The sequence below is a fragment of the Portunus trituberculatus genome, chromosome 40 (genome assembly GCF_017591435.1).
Source record: "Portunus trituberculatus isolate SZX2019 chromosome 40, ASM1759143v1, whole genome shotgun sequence".
NCBI lineage: Eukaryota > Metazoa > Arthropoda > Malacostraca > Decapoda > Portunidae > Portunus > Portunus trituberculatus.
Window position 1 is genome coordinate 26,880,190 of NC_059294.1, and position 20,221 is coordinate 26,900,410.

At 39.7% G+C, this 20,221-nt stretch overlaps 1 protein-coding gene across 10 annotated transcripts in view; it reads right to left on the minus strand.

Moving 5' to 3' along the window:
* Positions 1-20,221, minus strand: part of LOC123516033 (THO complex subunit 5 homolog) — a 72,397-nt gene that overhangs the window by 13,759 nt on the left and 38,417 nt on the right. For all 10 annotated transcript variants that reach the window (XM_045275031.1, XM_045275038.1, XM_045275036.1 and 7 more), the window contains one exon: positions 15,840-16,009. In XM_045275031.1, coding sequence (XP_045130966.1) covers positions 15,840-16,009 — 170 coding nt within the window. The remainder of the gene's footprint in view (positions 1-15,839; positions 16,010-20,221) is intronic.

Consider the following 20,221-nt stretch of genomic DNA (forward strand, 5'->3'; position numbering starts at 1 on the left):
CACCTCTTCCATGCATCCTCTTTTCTTGTTCTAGCCTTTTCACATCTATCGTTAAACCAGTCCTGCTTTCCAACTTCTCTATGTTGTCTTATTGGTACAAATTTTTCTCACCTTCTTTGTATATTTTTATAAATTCCTTCCACTTTTCATTTGCTCCTTAGCACTCTTGAATTTCATCCAATTTGTCTCTTGAAAGAATTTCTTTAGGTTTCCAAAATCTGTCTTGGCATAATTCCATCTTCCCACTTTATATTCTTCATTTCTTCTAGATTTCTCTTCGTCTATCACCTTGAACTCCAAAACTGCATGATCACTCTTTGCTAAAGGGCACTCCACCCTCATCTCCTCAATGACCATTGGCTCTGTACTAAAGACCAAGTCCAGTCTTGACGATGCTCCCTCTCCTCCAAACCTAGTATCTTCTTTGACCCACTGAGTTAACACATTTTCCATTGCCAGTGTCAATAGTGTATTTCCCCATGTTGTCTCTGATCCTTCCATTGACCAGTCCTCCCAACACACCTCTTTACAATTAAAATCTCCCATCATTATAGTTCGTTCACAGCCACCCAACATTTCTTCCAGACATGTTCCTGTATCACTTATCATTTCTTCATATTCCTGTACTGACCATGCATTTGTCTTAGGTGGTACTACACCACTATGTAGTGCCTCTTTTTCCTTCATTAGTTTCTGCTCTGATCTTTAGCACTTCTGCCTTTCCCATACCTTTTTCACTTGATCCACCTTTATATCTTTTTTAACCAGCAACATCACTCCTCCTCCCATCTTACCTACTCTATTTCTTTTCCAAACGTTATATTTCCCTTCTCCAACCTTCATCAGGTCTTCTCCCTCTCTCAGTTTTGTTTCAGTAAGACCCACAATATCTGGGTTCTTGTCCCTCAAGTAATCGTTGAGTTCTAAAATCCCCGATATCACTCCATTTATGTTGGAATACATTACATTTCGCTCATATGTAAGTTTCTTTAGTCCTTTCTTGCTGTACTTTTCTGGGTTATGAACCACTTCCTCAGTCTCATATCCAAGATTCTCCAGAAAAACTCTTTCTTCTCCTCTTCTGTCCTCTCTTCATTTTTTTTCAAAGCCTCCTTTCTCAACTCATTTAACATTTCTCTTTCCTTTTCACCGAGATCTCTTCTCAACCAAATCTTCCTTGTTGTTTCCTGCTGGGCTAGCCTCCATGACTTCTCCACCAATTCATCTACATCCTTTTGTGACTTAAGTTTGATTCTTATTGGCCTCATACCTTCTCTTGTGAACTTTCCAATTCTATGGAAGTCCTCTATTTCTTGTACTAGGTCTTTTCCTCCTCCTGCACCACATTAATGATATTATTTATCACCTTTTTATGTTTTCTCTCTCTCCATTTTACTCGGTGTCTTATCCTCCTCCACACCAAATATCACCACACATCTCTTTTTGTCTACAGTTTCCCTCACCAATGTCTCATTTGACTTAATAACCTTCACCACTTTCTCAGCTATCTTCTCTTCTATGATCTGTTGATCTATAATTTCAGCAAGGCCCAAAGTTTTCTCCCCTGACTCTTTGATTTCCTTTTCCAGACTTGCAACTTTGTAATTTACCTCCTTTCTTTCCACTTCCTGACTTTTTTCCATTCAGCCTGCTTCTCCATCACTTTTCCTAGAGATTCTCCACATTTTCGCAATTCACTTTAATTAGCTTAACTTCCTCTTTCAGTGCTGCATTTTCCTTCTTCATATCGGCACAGTCTTTCTTTACATTGTCATAACTCGTTTCCAGGCCCTCATACTTTTCAAACAGTTTTCAATTTTACCTTCTAACTCCAGAATTTTCTTCACATAAGCGCTTTCTCCATTATTCCTTGAAACCCTGTGAAGTCTGATTCCTCTTTCGAGTTCACGGCCGCCATGTTGCGCAGTAAACAAACCAGCTGATGGCTCAAACGCAGGCTACAGTTTATATTTACCTTCACTGGACATTATTTTGTGTGTGTGTGTGTTATCCAATTGTGTGTGTGTGTGTGTGTGTGTGTGTGTGTGTGTGTGTGTGTGTGTGTGTGTGTGTATTTACCTATTTGTGTATTACAGGGCCCGAGCTAAGCTCTCTGTGTCCTGTCTCCTTGTCCATTCCTGTCATATCTCTTTCATCTGATTGACACACACCGCATCAACGACATCACTGCTCAGTTTATTCCACTTATCAATGCTACGATGCGGAAACTGTATTTTCTCACGTCATTTAGACAGATGTCTTTATTAGCTTTTTCCATGTCCTCGGAGATGATTACTTGTGGTCACCTTTATCAACTCTCTGTCCAGTATGTCAATCTTGTTCACCAATTTATACATAGTTATCATGTCTCCTCTTGTTCTTCTCTCTTCTAATGTGGTCAGCCCCAGCTTCCTCAGTCTTTCCTCATAGTCTAACTCCCTGAGTCCTGGTACCATCCTTGTTGCCAGCCTCTGTACCCTTTCTACCTTCTTCACATTTTTCTTCATATGCAGTGACCAGACACAAGCTGCATATTCTAACTGGGGTCTTATTAAGGTACATAATATCTTCCTCATCATTCCTTCATCTAGGTAGTGGAACGCAAGGCCAATATTTTGAAGCATGTTATATGTTTTCCAAAAAATCTTGTTAATGTGTTTCTCCGGTGACAAAGTGTTTTGCACGGTTACTCCTAAGTCTTTCTCCTCATTGGTCTCTTTAATTTTCTCATCACCCAGCCTGTAATTGCAGTTTGGTCTTTATCTACTTCTTCCCATTTTCATAACATGGGTCTTGTCTATATTAAATTCCATCTGCCACTCCTTACTCCACTCCACAAAACAAAGACATGAAGGTGACCACACAAGCAATATTTTTAGATAATAAAAATTTATGACATCTGCCACTCACATCTCATACAACCACCATGCACATTGCTGGGATCATGAGCATCCACATGGTCTGAGATCTTGGTGTGAGTTTCTCTCATCATTTGCTTATGTTGTCCTGGAAAACACACCATTTATGATCCAGGACAACAATCCCACATGGGGTTAACCTGGACAAGGCACCACACATCTATACAATCTCACACTCTTATCTCTATTTGCCTTAGGTGGAAAGGGATAGTCTAATGGCCCATTATACTATAGTCCAGGCACTACATAGCTGGCCACACACATCAACAGCAAGGCCTAAGAGCATACACTGATTTACTCCTACCCCTGCTGAGACTGGTTCATACACTGCACATACTCCTATACAGAGACCAAAGAAGATGCAAGTTTTTTATCAAGGATGTTTCACACCATGAATATGTTCATGGACCCTATCAAGTACTCCCACACACCTTCCCAGGGAGTGACAAGACTACATCATTGTCATCATTGTTTTTCTCACCCCTCCAACTGCTTACTCTGTATAAGGGCCTTATCCATCCCTGTATGGAGTACTCTTCGCATGTTTGGGGGGTTCCAGTCACACAGCTTTGCTTGATAGGGTGGAATCAAAAGCTCTTCGTCTCATCAACTCCCCTCCTCTGACTAACTGTCTTCAGTCTCTTTCTCACCGCCGAAATGTTGCATCCCTTTCTATATTTTATCACTATTTTCATGGTAACTGTTCTACTGATCTTGCTAACTGCATGCCTCCCTCCTCCTGCGGCCACGCTGCACAAGGCTTTCTTCTTCCTCTCATCCCTATTCTGTCCAACTCTCTAATGCAAGAGTTAACCAGTACGCTCAATCATTCATCCCTTTCACTGGTAAACTCTGGAACTCCCTCCCTGCATCTGTATTTCCAAATTCCTACAACTTGTCTTCTTTTAAGAGGGAGGTATCGAGGCATTTGCTCCCCTAATTCTGGCTGACGGTTTTGGCACTTTTTGTACTCTTTGGAGAGCCAGCGCTCAAGTGGGCTTTTTTCTAACTTTCTTTTTTTTGCCCTTGGCTGGCCCTCTTCCCTACGTAAAAAAAAAAAAAAAAAAAAAAAAAAAATGCTCTCACCTCTGCTGCTCTCCAGTCACCTCTATCATGCATAATTACTCTTGCCTGCTGCATAACCCAGTGGTTCTCAAACTTTTCAAACTTACAGAACTCTTTCGCACTTCTGATATTCGACGGAAACCCCTACAAGCCATACATCTAGTATAGGTAGAACTCCCCACATGTAATTACAGCCACTAAATTGATGTGAACTTCATGTAGTCACTTAATCTCTCTCTCTCTCTCTACTAAATTGCACATGATTTCATCCCTTTCATATTTAACTTTACCGATTCCTGTTCATATTAATAAATAAAAGTAAGGATTTGTCAAAAGTACTTAGATTTTTGCCATGGCACTCTCGAAAGATCTTCACAGAACCTTGGGGTTCTGCGGAAAACAGTTTGAGAACCACTGGCATAGCCCTTCCTCTCTCATTCTCTGCTCTTCTGAAATAGTTCATCCACTCCAAATGACTTTCATTAAGCTTTCATTATATGTAGCAGCCAGATGTTCAAAGAATTGTAAATCTCTGCCACTAAGATCTTAATATAGGTATTCCTCAACATACTATCATAATTGGTTCCTGAAAATCCAACCGTAAAGTGAATGATCAAATACCAGACTTAGGAGTGAATACAAAAAATAGTAATGCATTCCAAGACCTTCATATTGGCCCCTAAACCTCATGAAAATCATGAAATATCATATCTAAATACACTGGAACCTTGATTTTCAAACTTAATTTGTCCCAGAAGGCCATTCGCAAACTGGAATGTTTGAAAACCGAAACCATTTTCACGATAGGAATCAATGTAAATAGATTACTACTCTCTGTGACTCGGCAAGCACCTCATGCTCCCTGCGGCATGTATCCTCTACCAAATATTTCTGTGCACACCTTGATTGGAATAAACAAGACTGTCATTGCTATAGTAACACTGTCAAACTGACAGAAAAATGGCATACACTGCTCTCCCTGACAATGATTATCATGCATCACTAGCCGTCCTGGAAGTGGGATGCCTGTGTTGCGACCAACTGTGATGACAAATATGGCGGCCCAAACAACACAGTTCCAGTATGAAATGGTGAACGAGTATAACAGAAAAATCTTGTATTTCTTGTAATTTTGAGTTAAAAGAGCAATCTTTTTAAGACATATGAAAAAACAAAAAAAAAAGATCATTTATCATAGAATGTGTAAGAATATAAATTTGTGAAAAAGTATTAGCAAATTGCATCAAGTACAAGGCACGTGTATGTTATCTCAGTGTTTATGTTCCTAAGCCCAGCAGGCCCATTATGCAGAACCTCATTTCCTACCCTGTTTTATTCATAAAACAGTCTTTAAGTGATGATGATCCCTAAAGCCAAAAAAAGGCCAACATAGGAAACACAACTGGACTAATGGCGAGACTTTCCTTCCACATTCAGTCATTATTGTGAGGCAAGATGTAGCCTGAAGGGCTTCACTCTTTCACTGGCACAAAAAAGCTGCATGGGGCTCTATTACTATGAAGCAAAGAGAGACAGGCCAAAAACAGGACACAGGAAGACCCATGATAATAATTGCTGGAGAGCTGCATTCCCTATTGACTAAACAACAATGTATTTCATACTTTTGTTATTAGCTTCAGTGTATCACTTCACTCCTTCCTGTGTGGCTCTCCAAGCTCTCCTGCCAAATGTGCCACAAATTACACTCCTGCAGGTGCAGTCCATTATATCCAACAGTTCAGAGTCACTCATGTTGTCACAACATTCTTATGGACCTGATAAAGTCTTGAGTAGGTAGGTGGACTTGGGCTCCTTGACAGTCAGCCATCTTTAATTTGGTCTTAAGTGTAACTCTCAATGTTGAGCCACCTCCAGAGTTGCCTCAAATCTAAAGACCTATAAGCATAAAACAGGGCATTAAGCACACCTGTAAGACTAAGAGTCAGTCTGAGACAAATTTTCATACTTAAGAATTTTCTTAACATAGCCCCAATCTCAGAACAGCCAGTGTGCTGCTTGGTGGTTACCAGGATGTAGCAGTTAAAGTTTTCATTTAGAATACAGGCAAGGATGACTACCAAGTACTGGTTCTCAGTCCAGAGGGCCGAAAGACTGAGGCTCTGGAATGAATAACAACTAACATGCATACGGTATATGGGCTATTGATGTTACTGTTGAGAAACAACCACTGGATCAAGATGCAGATGATGTGTATGGAGAAGTTTTTTTGTGAGGTAAAACAACCTATATCATATGTCTTCTCTTCTTATTACTTATCATTTTATCACTTATGTACAGTGTCTTCAGGAGTACATCCTGATAATTCGATGAAACCGATAATCCAAACTCCTGGTCCCCTGCTCATTGGATTAACAGACTTTTACTGTAGTTGTGTTGGTGAGGGAGCTGATGGATGGTTAGCTGTTGTGGTGGGGAGGAGGGTGTCTAGATAAAGCACTAAACACAGCAAAGTAATAAACAGGAGATTTAATCATAGTTCATGATCATCTATTTCAAACTGTACTGTAGTAGACCACACTATTTTTACAAAGCCTCTTCATCAGGCACTGTTGCTGCCAGCAGTGTAGGTGGACTTTTCTTGAAGAACAGTGATGGGGAACCGTTAGCATTGGTTTTCCACTGTATTTTAGAGATTTCTGTATGATGTCTAGGGATTTCTTCAACCCATGCCATGATTTACCTTGTATTCTATACAACATTTTATTTTTCTGTGATAAAGTGAGATTTTATGTGTTTTAATAAGAGAAAAATCATCTAAATTTGAACCAGTGATAACTGAACTGCAAAAAACTTGGGGTTCACTGTACATTAAGAACATTCCATAGTCCTTTCTTGTCATTCTTATCCACTTATGAATGCAAAAACCATTTCCTTTACTTTTCCAAACAACTTTTTCACTTTGCTACAAAAATCTGTTCAAGGCAACTTCTTCCCTTTCCAAACCATTTCTTACCACACTCAGCAAATTGATGCTGCTTATAATAGGAGCATTTCTATTTACATCCTTTTCTTTTACTGAAGGGAACTACATACACATTTAAAAGATTATTATGAAAAATCAATGTTTCAGTCCTCAGCCTCAACCTGAAGTAGCAGCATTTTCTACTTTTCTGGCTGAGGTGAATATTCTATTTCATTTATTATATCAATTTATCCATTTATGTCAACTTTTTACATTTATTTCATCTGGACATGCCATTACTGCTATGGTAATGATAATTCTTGCATTGAGAAGGTGGAAAAAAAGAAGTATAACGTCTTGTGCAGCACAATAGCAGGATGGGGGATGCATGCAGTAAATTAGAAAAAAAAAGTAAGCTTTGAAATAACAATAGAAGATAGTAAGAAATACAATACTATGGTAGTATAAAGGAGAATCAAGAATCTGTTAGAGAAGACAAACTGAAGTGAAAACTTTTGACTCAATCCTGCTTAAGAAAAGTGTGTGTGTGTGTGTGTGTGAGTATTGCTTCCACATATTGTAAATGGACAGAAAGCTGTTGTACAGTTGGAAGCTGGGAGAAGGAAAAACATTGAAAGCAACACAAAATACCTTAATTCATAGAAGCTGTTTAAGAGAAGAGATGTGAAATTTCCATTTCAGATCTTTAGTGAAGGAGTCTTAAGCCTCTACATTGGGGAAAACCTGCTAATTAGTTCATATTCCTCTAAAATTGATGCAGAATCACTCAAAAACAACTCCACAGTGGGATAGTACTTCAATATATTTTTCCTACTGGTAACTTTTTTTTTTTAACTATTAATATATTACTGATTTAAAAAAAAAAAACTTAAAAAATTAGGAATAAATGAGTAACTTATCTTCTGTGCTTCCGATTTTTAATTGCAGCACCATAACTACATAAATCACCAATAAATTCCACATCAAAGCATAATGAAAATAACAATAGATATATTTAATAGATTGAATAAATAAATAATATGTGCTTAAAAGATCATATATCATTGAATAAATAAATAAAATGTGCTTAAAAAGATCATATACCAAGTATAACATGTTTCAGCAGATGTTGTCAGAGGTGGAATTACAGGTTATTCTACACTGAAAATGTTCTCTAAATTCTGAGGTGTTGTTTAGCAGGCATATGAAATTCATGTGTGGCTTTAAAACAAATACAAGAACAGAAGAGCCATGCGCATAATCCACGACAGAGAAACACCCTTTCCATACACTCCACATTACTTAGTTAGGCAATACCATCTGAATGTATTCACTGTCAATATTTTAGAGGAAAACTGTGTGACTAAAGGTGACTAAAGGTGGCAACACAGAGGGCAAATTTCTCCCAGTAAGCTGCTTGCTTTTGCTGACAGCTGAGCAAACTGAGCATCAGATGACGTCATTCAGCTTATTTTCTGCTGTCGAAAGGAATAGAAAGTGGCTGTGCTGGTTTTGTAAGGACTATTTGAAATCAAATGATTGTTGTAATACAAGCTGTGTATGTAAATTAGAAATATAAAGTCATACTTTAGAAGTAAAATTAGCAACTATAAACCTTATAAAAATTAAGTAAATGCATCAGTGTGTCCTTGTGATTTGATTCTGTGGTATATGAAATTATTTAAGGTATTCTTTGACAACTACAGCTGGCGAGATGAACAATGTGTTGTGATGGAGTCTCACATTAGTAGCATGACTCCCATCCTCCTGTGTTATCACTGCACAAGACTTTTCCTTTCACTCCTATTCTGTCCACCTCTTTAATGCAAGAGTTAACCAGTACTTTCAATCATTAGCTAGTCCTTTTCTCCAGTAAACTCTGGAACTTCCTGCCTGCTTCTATATTTCCTCCTTTCTAAGACTTGAGGCCTTTCAAGAGGAAAGTTTCAAGACACTAATCCTCTGCTATTTGATTGTCTTAATACTCTGGGAAAAGATTTTTAAGTGGACCATTTTTTAATCAAGACTTTGCTTCCTCTAGCCGGTGGACCTCTTACATTAAAAAATACACAAGACCAGTAATATGAAAGATGTAACACTGAATGGAAATGAATGGGTAGTGTGAAGACTACATCAGATATATGAATATTTATTGCACAAATAGTAAGACTCAATGTTTTGCAATAATGAAGTCAAAAGGTATTGTGTAGGACAAGGAAAAATAGCTTGTCTATGATAGGGCCAAATGGAGAGCAATTGTGAAAGTATAAATGTGAAGTGGTCTTGACGACTTCAATGGGAAATTTGATGGCATACAAACTGATTAATAGATCAGATGTAAGAAGAGGAATTCATCAGTCAATTATGGTGAAGCAGGATTAAGATTACAGTAGTATTGGGGTTTCATGTAAAGAATCAAGTGTACTTCTGAACTTACAAGCATGTTCAGTAAAAATTTTCCAAAAGTCCAGGAGGTTCTAGGGATAAGATTTGTCTTACTAATTTAGTCCTAAAATATGTGTGTGTGTGTGTGTGTGTGTGTGTGTGTGTGTGTGTGTGTGTGTGTGTGTGTGTGTGTGTGTGTGTGTGTGTGTGTGTGTGTGTGTGTGTGTGTGTGTGTGTGTGTGTGTGTGTGTGTGTGTGTGTGTGTGTGTGTGTGTGTGTGTTTACCTAGTTGTAGTTTTACAGGGCCTGGGCTTTATGCTCGTGTGGCCCTGTCTCCATATCTACACTTATCCAATCTTACTTTAAAAGTATGCACACTGTTGCAGACACTACTTCTTCATTTAAACTGTGTGTGTGTGTGTGTGTGTGTGTGTGTGTGTGTGTGTGTGTGTGTGTGTGTGTGTGTGTGTGTGTGTGTGTGTGTGTGTGTGTGTGTTTGTGTGTGTGTATTTACCTTGTGTGTGTGTGTGTGTGTGTGTGTGTGTGTGTGTGTGTGTGTGTGTGTGTGTGTGTGTGTGTGTGTGTGTGTGTGTGTGTGTGTGTGTGTGTGTGTGTGTGTGTGTGTGTGTGTGTGTGTGTGTGTGTGTGTGTGTGTGTGTGTGTGTGTGTGTGTGTGTGTGTGTGTGTGTGTGTGTGTGTGTGTGTGTGTATTTACCTAATTGTATTTACCTAATTGTAACATACGGAAAAGAGCTATGCTCGTGTTGTCCCGTCTCCATATCTATTAATGTCCAGCTTTTTCTTAAAATCATGAATATTCCTTGCGTTGACCACTTCCACGTCTAAACTATTCCATGCTTCCACCCTTCTATGAGGGAAGCTATATTTTTCACATCTCTCCTATAAGTGGCCATTTTAGTTTTTTCCCATGCCCTCTCGACATTCTTCCATTCCACATACACAGATCTTCCCTATCCATTTTTCCATGCCAATCATCACTCTGTATATTGCTATCAGGTCTCCCCTTTCTCTTCTGTTTTCCAGGGTTGGAAGTTGCATTCTTTTCAGTCTGTCTTCATAAGTCAAATCTCTTAAGTCAGGCACCATTTTCGTTGCAGCCCTCTGTACTTTCTCTAGTTTCCTTATGTGTTTCTTTAAGTTCGAGCCCACTGTATTGTTGCATATTCAAGCCTCGGTCTTATCATTGCAGTAATTATTTTCTTCATCATTTCTTCATCTAGATATACGAACGCCACTCTTATGTTCCTCAATAAGTTCAATACTTCTCCAATTATTTTGTTTATATGTCTCTCTGGCGATAGGTCATTGGTAATTGTCACCCCAAGGTCTTTTTCTTCATGACTGGTTTTATGTCTTCATTTCCTATCTTGTACATACTCCTGATTCTTCTTTCACTCTTGCCAAACTCTATTTTCTTGCATTTTGTCGTGTTGAACTCCATTTGCCATGTACAGCTCCATTTCCATATTCTGTCCAAGTCTTCCTGGAGTAGTTCGCAATCTTTGTCACATCTCACTTTTCGTAACAATTTTGCATCGTCTGCAAATAGGCTCACATAACTGGACACCCCATCCACCATGTCATTTATGTAGACTGCGAACATTACTGGTGCCAACACTGATCCCTGTGGAACTCCACTCTCCACCAATCCCCATTCTGATGGTCTGTCCTTAATTATTGTTCTCATTTCTCTTCCTACCAAAAGTCTTCCATCCATTTTAGTAAACTGCCATGCACTCCTCCTACCATTTCAAGTTTCCAGATCAGTCTCTGGTGTGGTACCTTATCAAAGGCCTTTTTTAAATCCAGATATATTCCATCAGCCCAACCATCTCTTTCCTGTATTACATCTATCACCCTCGAATAGTAACATATCAGGTTTGTCGTGCATGAACGCCCTTTCCTAAAACCAAATTGACACTCACAAAGTATGTCATTTTTCTCCAAGAAGTCTGTCCATCTAGTCTTCACCACCCTCTCACACATCTTAGCTACCACACTTGTAAGTGACACTGGTCTATAGTTCAATGGGTCTCTCTTGTTACCTGATTTATAGATTGGGACAATGTTAGCTCTTTTCCAGTCTTGGGGCACTACGCCTTCCCTTAATGAGGCATCAATTACTTCACAAACTTTTTCTGCCAATTGCTCCCTGCATTCTCTTAAAATCCATCCTGATACCCCATCAGGTCCCACAGCTTTTCTCACTTCTAAACTCCCCATCATGTTCTTGATCTCCTCCACAGTTACTTGAAACTCCTTCATAATCCCTTTCTGTTCCATTACCAGTGGTTTGTCAAAAGCAGTCTCCTTTGTGAATACCTTCCGAAAGCATCCATTCATAGCCTCTGCCATTTCCCTGGGATCTTCACTGTATACTCCATTTACTTCTAAACTTTCAATACTTTCTCTATTTTTGATGTTGTTGTTCACATGTCTGTAAAAAGCCTTGGTTGGTCTTTACATTTATCAATTATATCCTTTTCTTGTTTCTTTCTTTCTTCTCTTCTAATCAACACATATTCATTTCTTGCTCTTTTGTAACTTTCCCACTGCTTAATCCGTCTTTTCCTTCTCCACCTCTTCCATGCATCCTCTTTTCTTGTTCTAGCCTTTTCACATCTATCGTTAAACCAGTCCTGCTTTCCAACTTCTCTATGTTGTCTTATTGGTACAAATTTTTCTCACCTTCTTTGTATATTTTTATAAATTCCTTCCACTTTTCATTTGCTCCTTAGCACTCTTGAATTTCATCCAATTTGTCTCTTGAAAGAATTTCTTTAGGTTTCCAAAATCTGTCTTGGCATAATTCCATCTTCCCACTTTATATTCTTCATTTCTTCTAGATTTCTCTTCGTCTATCACCTTGAACTCCAAAACTGCATGATCACTCTTTGCTAAAGGGCACTCCACCCTCATCTCCTCAATGACCATTGGCTCTGTACTAAAGACCAAGTCCAGTCTTGACGATGCTCCCTCTCCTCCAAACCTAGTATCTTCTTTGACCCACTGAGTTAACACATTTTCCATTGCCAGTGTCAATAGTGTATTTCCCCATGTTGTCTCTGATCCTTCCATTGACCAGTCCTCCCAACACACCTCTTTACAATTAAAATCTCCCATCATTATAGTTCGTTCACAGCCACCCAACATTTCTTCCAGACATGTTCCTGTATCACTTATCATTTCTTCATATTCCTGTACTGACCATGCATTTGTCTTAGGTGGTACGTACACCACTATGTAGTGCCTCTTTTTCCTTCATTAGTTTCTGCTCTGATCTTTAGCACTTCTGCCTTTCCCATACCTTTTTCACTTGATCCACCTTTATATCTTTTTTAACCAGCAACATCACTCCTCCTCCCATCTTACCTACTCTATTTCTTTTCCAAACGTTATATTTCCCTTCTCCAACCTTCATCAGGTCTTCTCCTCTCTCAGTTTTGTTTCAGTAAGACCCACAATATCTGGGTTCTTGTCCTCAAGTAATCGTTGAGTTCTAAAATCCCGATATCACTCCATTTATGTTGGAATACATTACATTTCGCTCATATGTAAGTTTCTTTAGTCCTTTCTTGCTGTACTTTTCTGGGTTATGAACCACTTCCTCAGTCTCATATCCAAGATTCTCCAGAAAAACTCTTTCTTCTCTCTTCTGTCCTCTCTTCATTTTTTTCAAAGCCTCCTTTCTCAACTCATTTAACATTTCTCTTTCCTTTTCACCGAGATCTCTTCTCAACCAAATCTTCCTTGTTGTTTCCTGCTGGGCTAGCCTCCATGACTTCTCCACCAATTCATCTACATCCTTTTGTGACTTAAGTTTGATTCTTATTGGCCTCATACCTTCTCTTGTGAACTTTCCAATTCTATGGAAGTCCTCTATTTCTTGTACTAGGTCTTTTCCTCCTCTTGCACCACATTAATGATATTATTTATCACCTTTTTATGTTTTTCTCTCTCCATTTTACTCGGTGTCTTATCCTCCTCCACACCAAATATCACCACACATCTCTTTTTGTCTACAGTTTCCCTCACCAATGTCTCATTTGACTTAATAACCTTCACCACTTTCTCAGCTATCTTCTCTTCTATGATCTGTTGATCTATAATTTCAGCAAGGCCCAAAGTTTTCTCCCTGACTCTTTGATTTCCTTTTCCAGACTTGCAACTTTGTAATTTACCTCCTTTCTTTCCACTTCCTGACTTTTTTCCATTCAGCCTGCTTCTCCATCACTTTTCCTAGAGATTCTCCACATTTTTCGCAATTCACTTTAATTAGCTTAACTTCCTCTTTCAGTGCTGCATTTTCCTTCTTCATATCGGCACAGTCTCTTTTACATTGTCATAACTCGTTTCCAGGCCCTCATACTTTTCAAACAGTTTTTCAATTTTACCTTCTAACTCCAGAATTTTCTTCACATAAGTGCTCTTCTCCATTATTCCTTGAAACCCTGTGAAGTCTGATTCCTCTTTCGAGTTCACGGCCGCCATGTTGCGCAGACGTAAACAAACCAGCTGATGGCTCAAACGCAGGCTACAGTTTATATTTACCTTCACTGGACATTATTTTGCTAATCAACAGTTAACATGACTATATGGAGACGGGACAAACATTACCAGCTCCTTTCCCACCTTGGTTACTCTTAGGTAACTGTAGAATTATAGATGATTGCTCTGGAGCTCAGCGACCACCTCCGCCATCGACGATGTGTGTGTGTGTGTGTGTGTGTGTGTGTGTGTGTTGTGTGTGTGTGTGTGTGTGTGTGTGTTTATATTATGGCCTACAGCGCCTGTAGGCATACTTGAAGAGTATATGTGGGAAGCGCTGTTAAGCTTCCACCCATTAGCGGCACAGCCAATTTCATTTATAGTTGTACTCATATTAGGGTCCATATTACCACCCAAGTACATATTTGGTGTAACCACCTAGAATCCCGGTATCATGGTGACATGTAGATAACTTTAAACAACTCAACAAATGGCATAGCTTCAAAGCAGTATGTGGTGGGATTCAAACCTACACATGAATGTCTACCTGATCCCACGCTCACCACCTTATCCACTACGCCACCTACTTGTAAGAAACAGGAAATGAGTTTCTCTAGGTTCATACTGTCCTGTCTCTTTATCGACTTTTGCCCAAATTTTCCTTGAATTTATAGATTGTCTTGGCACATACAGTTTCACCAATAAGTTCATTCCATGCTGCTGTACTTCTGTGAGGAAAGCTATATTTTAGACATAGTTTTTGCAAACACTCCTTTCAATCCTCATCCATGTCCTCTGGCATTTCTTGTATTTAGTGTCACTAGATCATCCCTGTCCAACTTCCATTTGCCTTCCAACATCCTGTATTACACAGTGCTATAAAATCACCTCTTTCCCTCCTTTCTGCCAGTGTGATCAGGCCCAATCTGTTCTATCTCTCTTCATAACTAAACCCTCATGGAGTTGTGGGGATTTCAGATGCAGCTCCGTATTTTTCTTTATTTCTCTGTCTGTAAAAAGTCCGTCATTCATTTCAATATTGATCCTCCAGTTCACCTAAATTTTCCAATATCCATGGCAATTTCTAGTAAGGTACTGAATCAAAAAAGGTTTTCTAGATTCAAGTATTTGCAGTCAGCCCAACCATCTCTCTCTTCCACAATATGTACATCATTCTGGAGTAGAATCTTATCAGATTTTTTACACAAGATCGTCCTCTGAATTTGGATTGTCTGTTATCACACTGTTGCCCTCCAGATATTCCACCCACCTGTCATTGATAATCCTTCCACAGATTTTCACTACCACACTTGTTAGTGACAGTAGTTTATAGTTCAATGGGTCTTCTTTACTTCCACGTTTGTAGATTAGGGTTATATCTGGCCCTTTCTAATCTTTGGGTACTCTACATTCCAACAGGATGGTGCTGAATATGTGGCATATCACCTTGGCTAGTTGTGGGCTACACTCCTTCAAGATCACATCAATACCCCATCAAATCCTGTGTGTGTGTGGGTATTTACCTAGTTGTATTTACCTAGTTGTAGTTTTACAGGGCCTAGGCTTTACGCTCGTGTGGCCCTGTCTCCATATCTACACTTATCCAATTTTTCTTTAAAACTATGCACACTCTTTGCTGACACCACTTCTTTACTCAAACTGTTCCACGTCTCAACACATCTTTGTGGGAAACTATATTTTTTAACATCTCTCAGACATCTTCCCCTTCTCAGCTTTTTACTGTGTGTGTGTGTGTGTGTGTGTGTGTGTGTGTGTGTGTGTGTGTGTGTGTGTGTGTGTGTGTGTGTGTGTGTGTGTGTGTGTGTGTGTGTGTGTGTGTGTGTGTGTAAAAGTGGAAGGGTATCCTTTTCTTTGCTATGGTTTCCTAAAGATTAAGGAATATACTGTACATGTAGACAAATACAATTTGTATACTGATGGACATACTGTATGAAAAGGAATACAAAACAGAGTATTTGATGATGATGATTATAGTTACAAGAACTGATGATGTCTACACAGAGAGATGGGCAACCTACTTTGTTGAGTTTGCTGTTTCCAAGTTGACCAGCTGTGTATGAAGAGCCAATCTGGCCTGCAGCCGCCTCCTGATGGCTTGGATAATGATTGGCACCTGCTCAGCACTCTCCTGCCAGGCAACTACTTCTCCCTCTCCTGGGGAAGAATCTGGAGCAGGACTCACAGCTGACTGTGGGAAAGAAAAAAAATATCAATTTTTGTGAGCAATGAAAGTACAATAACTCTTCTAATAACCTGATGAAATAGCACATGATAATGAAATGAAATTGTGATCGGAAGAGCCCAATGGAGAAGATAGGGTGACAGCATAAGCAGTAAGATTAGAGGTAAGGAAGAGATCAAGAATGTTGGGCATGTCTCCAAGACAGTCAGGAATACAAGTAGGGTGTTGCATCAGTTGCTCTAGGTCATGGAGGACAGCAAAGTTGAAAGCTAGTTCACCAGGTTGGTCAGTGAAGGAGAGGAAAGCCAAAGCTGGTGGTGAACAGTGAAATCTCCAGGGATGGAGATCTTCGCAAAAGGGTAGAGGGACAGAATGTGCTCCACTTTGGAAGTCAAATAGTCAAAGAATTTACTATAGTCAGAGGAGTCAAGGAGAGATAGACAGCACATATAAATTTAGTTCGAGAGTGACTATTGAGTCTAAGCCAGATGGTGGAAAACTCAGAAAACTCTAGAGCGATGAGCATGAGAGCAAGTTAAGTCATTGCGCACATAGATGCAACATCCAGCTTTAGAATGAAAATGAAAATAGAGAAAGGAGGGAACAGAGAAGGGGCTACTGTCAGTTGCCTCAGACAGCTGTATTTCGGTGAGGAAAAGAAGATGAGGTTTAGTAGCGTAGAGGTGGTGTTCTACACATTGAAAATTAGATCTAAGACTGCGAATGTTGCAGAAGGGACTCCGAGGCTGTATGTATAACAGAGGTAATAGTGTTTGGCATGGAGGCATACATTCCTTATTGTTTTTCTCAACTTAAATCATCTAAATCTTGTTTCTTGTGCTATACATGATAGAGAGGTTGTTCACAAAAAATATTTCAGTCTTCCATCTCTTTAACCTCATGCACTTTATGCTTCTGCTCAGAATAATGCCAAGTCTGTTCTTCAATTTGTCAAACACTCTTCCATAAATAGAAAATGTCACAATCTTTCAAACTCAAACTCCCCTTGAGCCTTCTAACATCTGGCCAAAACCATCTCCAATAACTTCACTTCTTCATCTTTCCCTCCTTTATTTAATCCTGATGGCACCACTGCCATCTCAATAAACCTATAAAGCTGAACTCTTCTCTCAAGACCTTTGCTAACAACTCCACCTTGGATGATTCTGGGCTTGTTTCTCCCTCTTCTCCTCCTCGTGACTATTTTATACCTTCAATTAAAACTCTTTATAATGATGTTTTCCATACCCTCTCTGGCCTAAACCCTTGGGAGATTTATGGACCTGATGGGGTCCCTCCTATTGTTCTCAAAAACTGTGCTTTCGTGCATGCACCTTGCCTGGCCAAACTTTTTCAACTCTGTCTACTGACTTCTAGCTTTCCCTCTTGCTGGAAGTTTGCCTACATTCAGCCTGTTCCTAAAAAGGGAGACCGTTCTAATCCCTCAAATTACGGTCTTATAGCTTTACTCTCTTGCTTGTTTAAAGTTTTTTTAATCTATCCTCAATAGGAAGATTCTTAAACATGTCACTTCACAATCTTCTATCTGATCTTCCGTCCAGGCTGCTCTACATTGCTGGTCAGAGTGGAAGGTGCCGTACCTGTGACATCCTGTGAAGGAGATTAATGACATTGAAAAATATGTTTTAATGAGGGTATTCACCTAAACTAGTAATTGATAGGGTGCCCTCGTGCCTTCTTGACCTTTCGAGTCTCTTGGGAAGTGAATCACCCAGGTGGTGGAGATATTGAGCATTAATATTGACCCATATGTCCTGAATAGCTGCTTCGAGGCATGGGAGGGAGGAGGTATCTCTCTCCTTTAGCTTCAGTTTTATGTATGCCCAGAGATTTTTTATAGGGTTCAGGTCTGGCGAACTTGCGGGCCAAGGTTTTAAAAGGCTGACATTGCAGAAATCAAACCAGTCAACAATTAACTTTGCCGTATGGCATAGTACACCATCTTGCACGAAGGTATCTGCATTGCACTTTTCCATACACTCATCTAACTCATCTAGAATTAGCTCAAAGTAGTTATTTTGGTTCATACGAACATTCTTAGGCAAAAACACTAAGTTTTCAAGACCATAGTAAGAAAAACAACCCCACACCATCAAAGAATCTGGGTTTTAATGTGTGTGTTGTGTAGCGTGGATTGTGACGGTTACTACCGGGTCTGTGGTACACACGGTTTCTCTGGTTGTCTGTAATCTGAAAGCTTGCCTCATCTGACCAAAGTATCCTACGACACTTACCTAAGTCCCAATCTTTGTGCTGAGACACAAACTGCTTGCCTACTGTTAAGGTAATCATGACTGAAGCAAGGTTTTGAAACTGTGCGGCAACTCTGTTATCACATGTCGCCTTTCACATATCTCCGCACACTCCTTTCACTCACCCCATTCAGCACAGAGGGTTCCTAGCCTAAAAGTTCCTTGCTGTGTATGTGAGGGTTAGCCTAAAGCTGTCTTCAAATAATGTTCAGTTCTCTGGCTCACACTGCACTTACGCCCTTCAGGCTTGTAAGATGGTGGCGAAGCATTTCTTCCTCCCTCATGATAAATTTTGGTCCGTTGAACAGTTCTGAGAACTTTGCCAGTGTTCGCGGCAATTTCTTGATTTGACTTATTCTCCCTCACTAAGGCCCAAATGACTGAGACTTGGGCCTTACTAATTAGTTTCCTAGGTCCCATAATAGGTAGTAACAGGGCACAATGGTAAACTCACACATCCACAAAAAGGGGCCATGAGGGGAGGTGAAACAAAATTCAAATGCAAGCACACTAACCACAGGCAAATGTTAACTAAAGAAACATATCTACTTTGACTACTAGAGCTGCAGAGTTGTCAGATTGTGACATACAGCTAATCCCGCTGTATGTTTAGGAGTTAGGAAGGGATGAATGAAATTTGGTCAGCATGGAAGTTGTGGTCCCTTTCATGCCTTCCGCTCTGACCAGCAGTGTACTGGTGATCTTCTGGCTTTATTTACTGAGTCTTGGTCATCCTCTTTTAGAGATTTCGGTGAAACTTTTGCTGTAGCGATAGACATCAAAAGCTTTTGAAAGTCTTGCACAATGCTTTGATTTTAAAATTGCCCTCCTACAGTTTCTATCCTCTCTGCAACTTTACCTCAAGTTTCCTTTCCAATCCTTCTACTGCTACTGCAGTACACTGCCACTGCTCTTCTCCTAAATCTATTAACAGTGGTGTTCTTTAGCATTCTGTCCTGTTATCCACTCTTTTTATTATTCATAATGATCTTTACCAAACTTCTTGCCCAATCCACTCCTATGCTGATGATACCATCCTAAACCTTTCCATGTCTTTTCAGAGATGACCAACCCTTCAAAATGTCAACAGATCACACAGGGATACCACAAAACACCTGATTTTTTTTTATTTTTCTAAGATTTCTGACTGGGACAAAAAACTTAGTAGTGATCAATGCCTCAAAAACTCAATTCCTCCATCTATCAACTTGCCACAACTTTCCAGACAACTATCCCCTCTTCTTCAATGACACTCAGCTGTCCCCAGCTTCTACATTGAATATCAACAGTCTGTTCTTTACTCATAATCTAAACTGGAAACTTCACATCTCATCTCTTGCTAAAACAGCTTCTATGAACTTAGGTGTTTTGAGGCATCTCTGCCAGTTTTCTCATCCCTCCAACTTCTGGCTCTGTACAAGGGCCTTATCCATCCTTGTATGAAGTACTCTTTGCAAGATTGGGGGTGGATGAGGGGTTCCACTCACATAGTTTTATTAGATAGGGTGGAATCAAAAGCTTTTCGTCTCATGAACGCCCCTCCTCTCACCAACTGTCATCAGCCTCTTTCTCATCACCATAATATTGCACCTCTTGTTATCTTTTATCCATTTTTCCATGCCAACTGCTCTTCTGATCTTGTTAACTGCATGCCTGCCCTACTCCTGCAGCCTCACTTCACAAGGCTTTCTTCCTCTCACCTGTATTCAGTCCACCTCTCCAATGCAATTCATACCTTTCTCTGACCTCTCCAATGCAATTCATACCTTTCTCTGGTAAAATCTGGAACTCCCTGCCTTCTGTATTTCCATCTTCCTACAAGGAAGACATTTGACCCCTTCCTTTGACTGACTCTTTGACCTGGCAATTAAGTGGGGCTTATTTATTTTTTTTTTGTTCCCCTTGGTCTATTTCCCCTCTCACATAAAAAAAAGTTTAACAATGT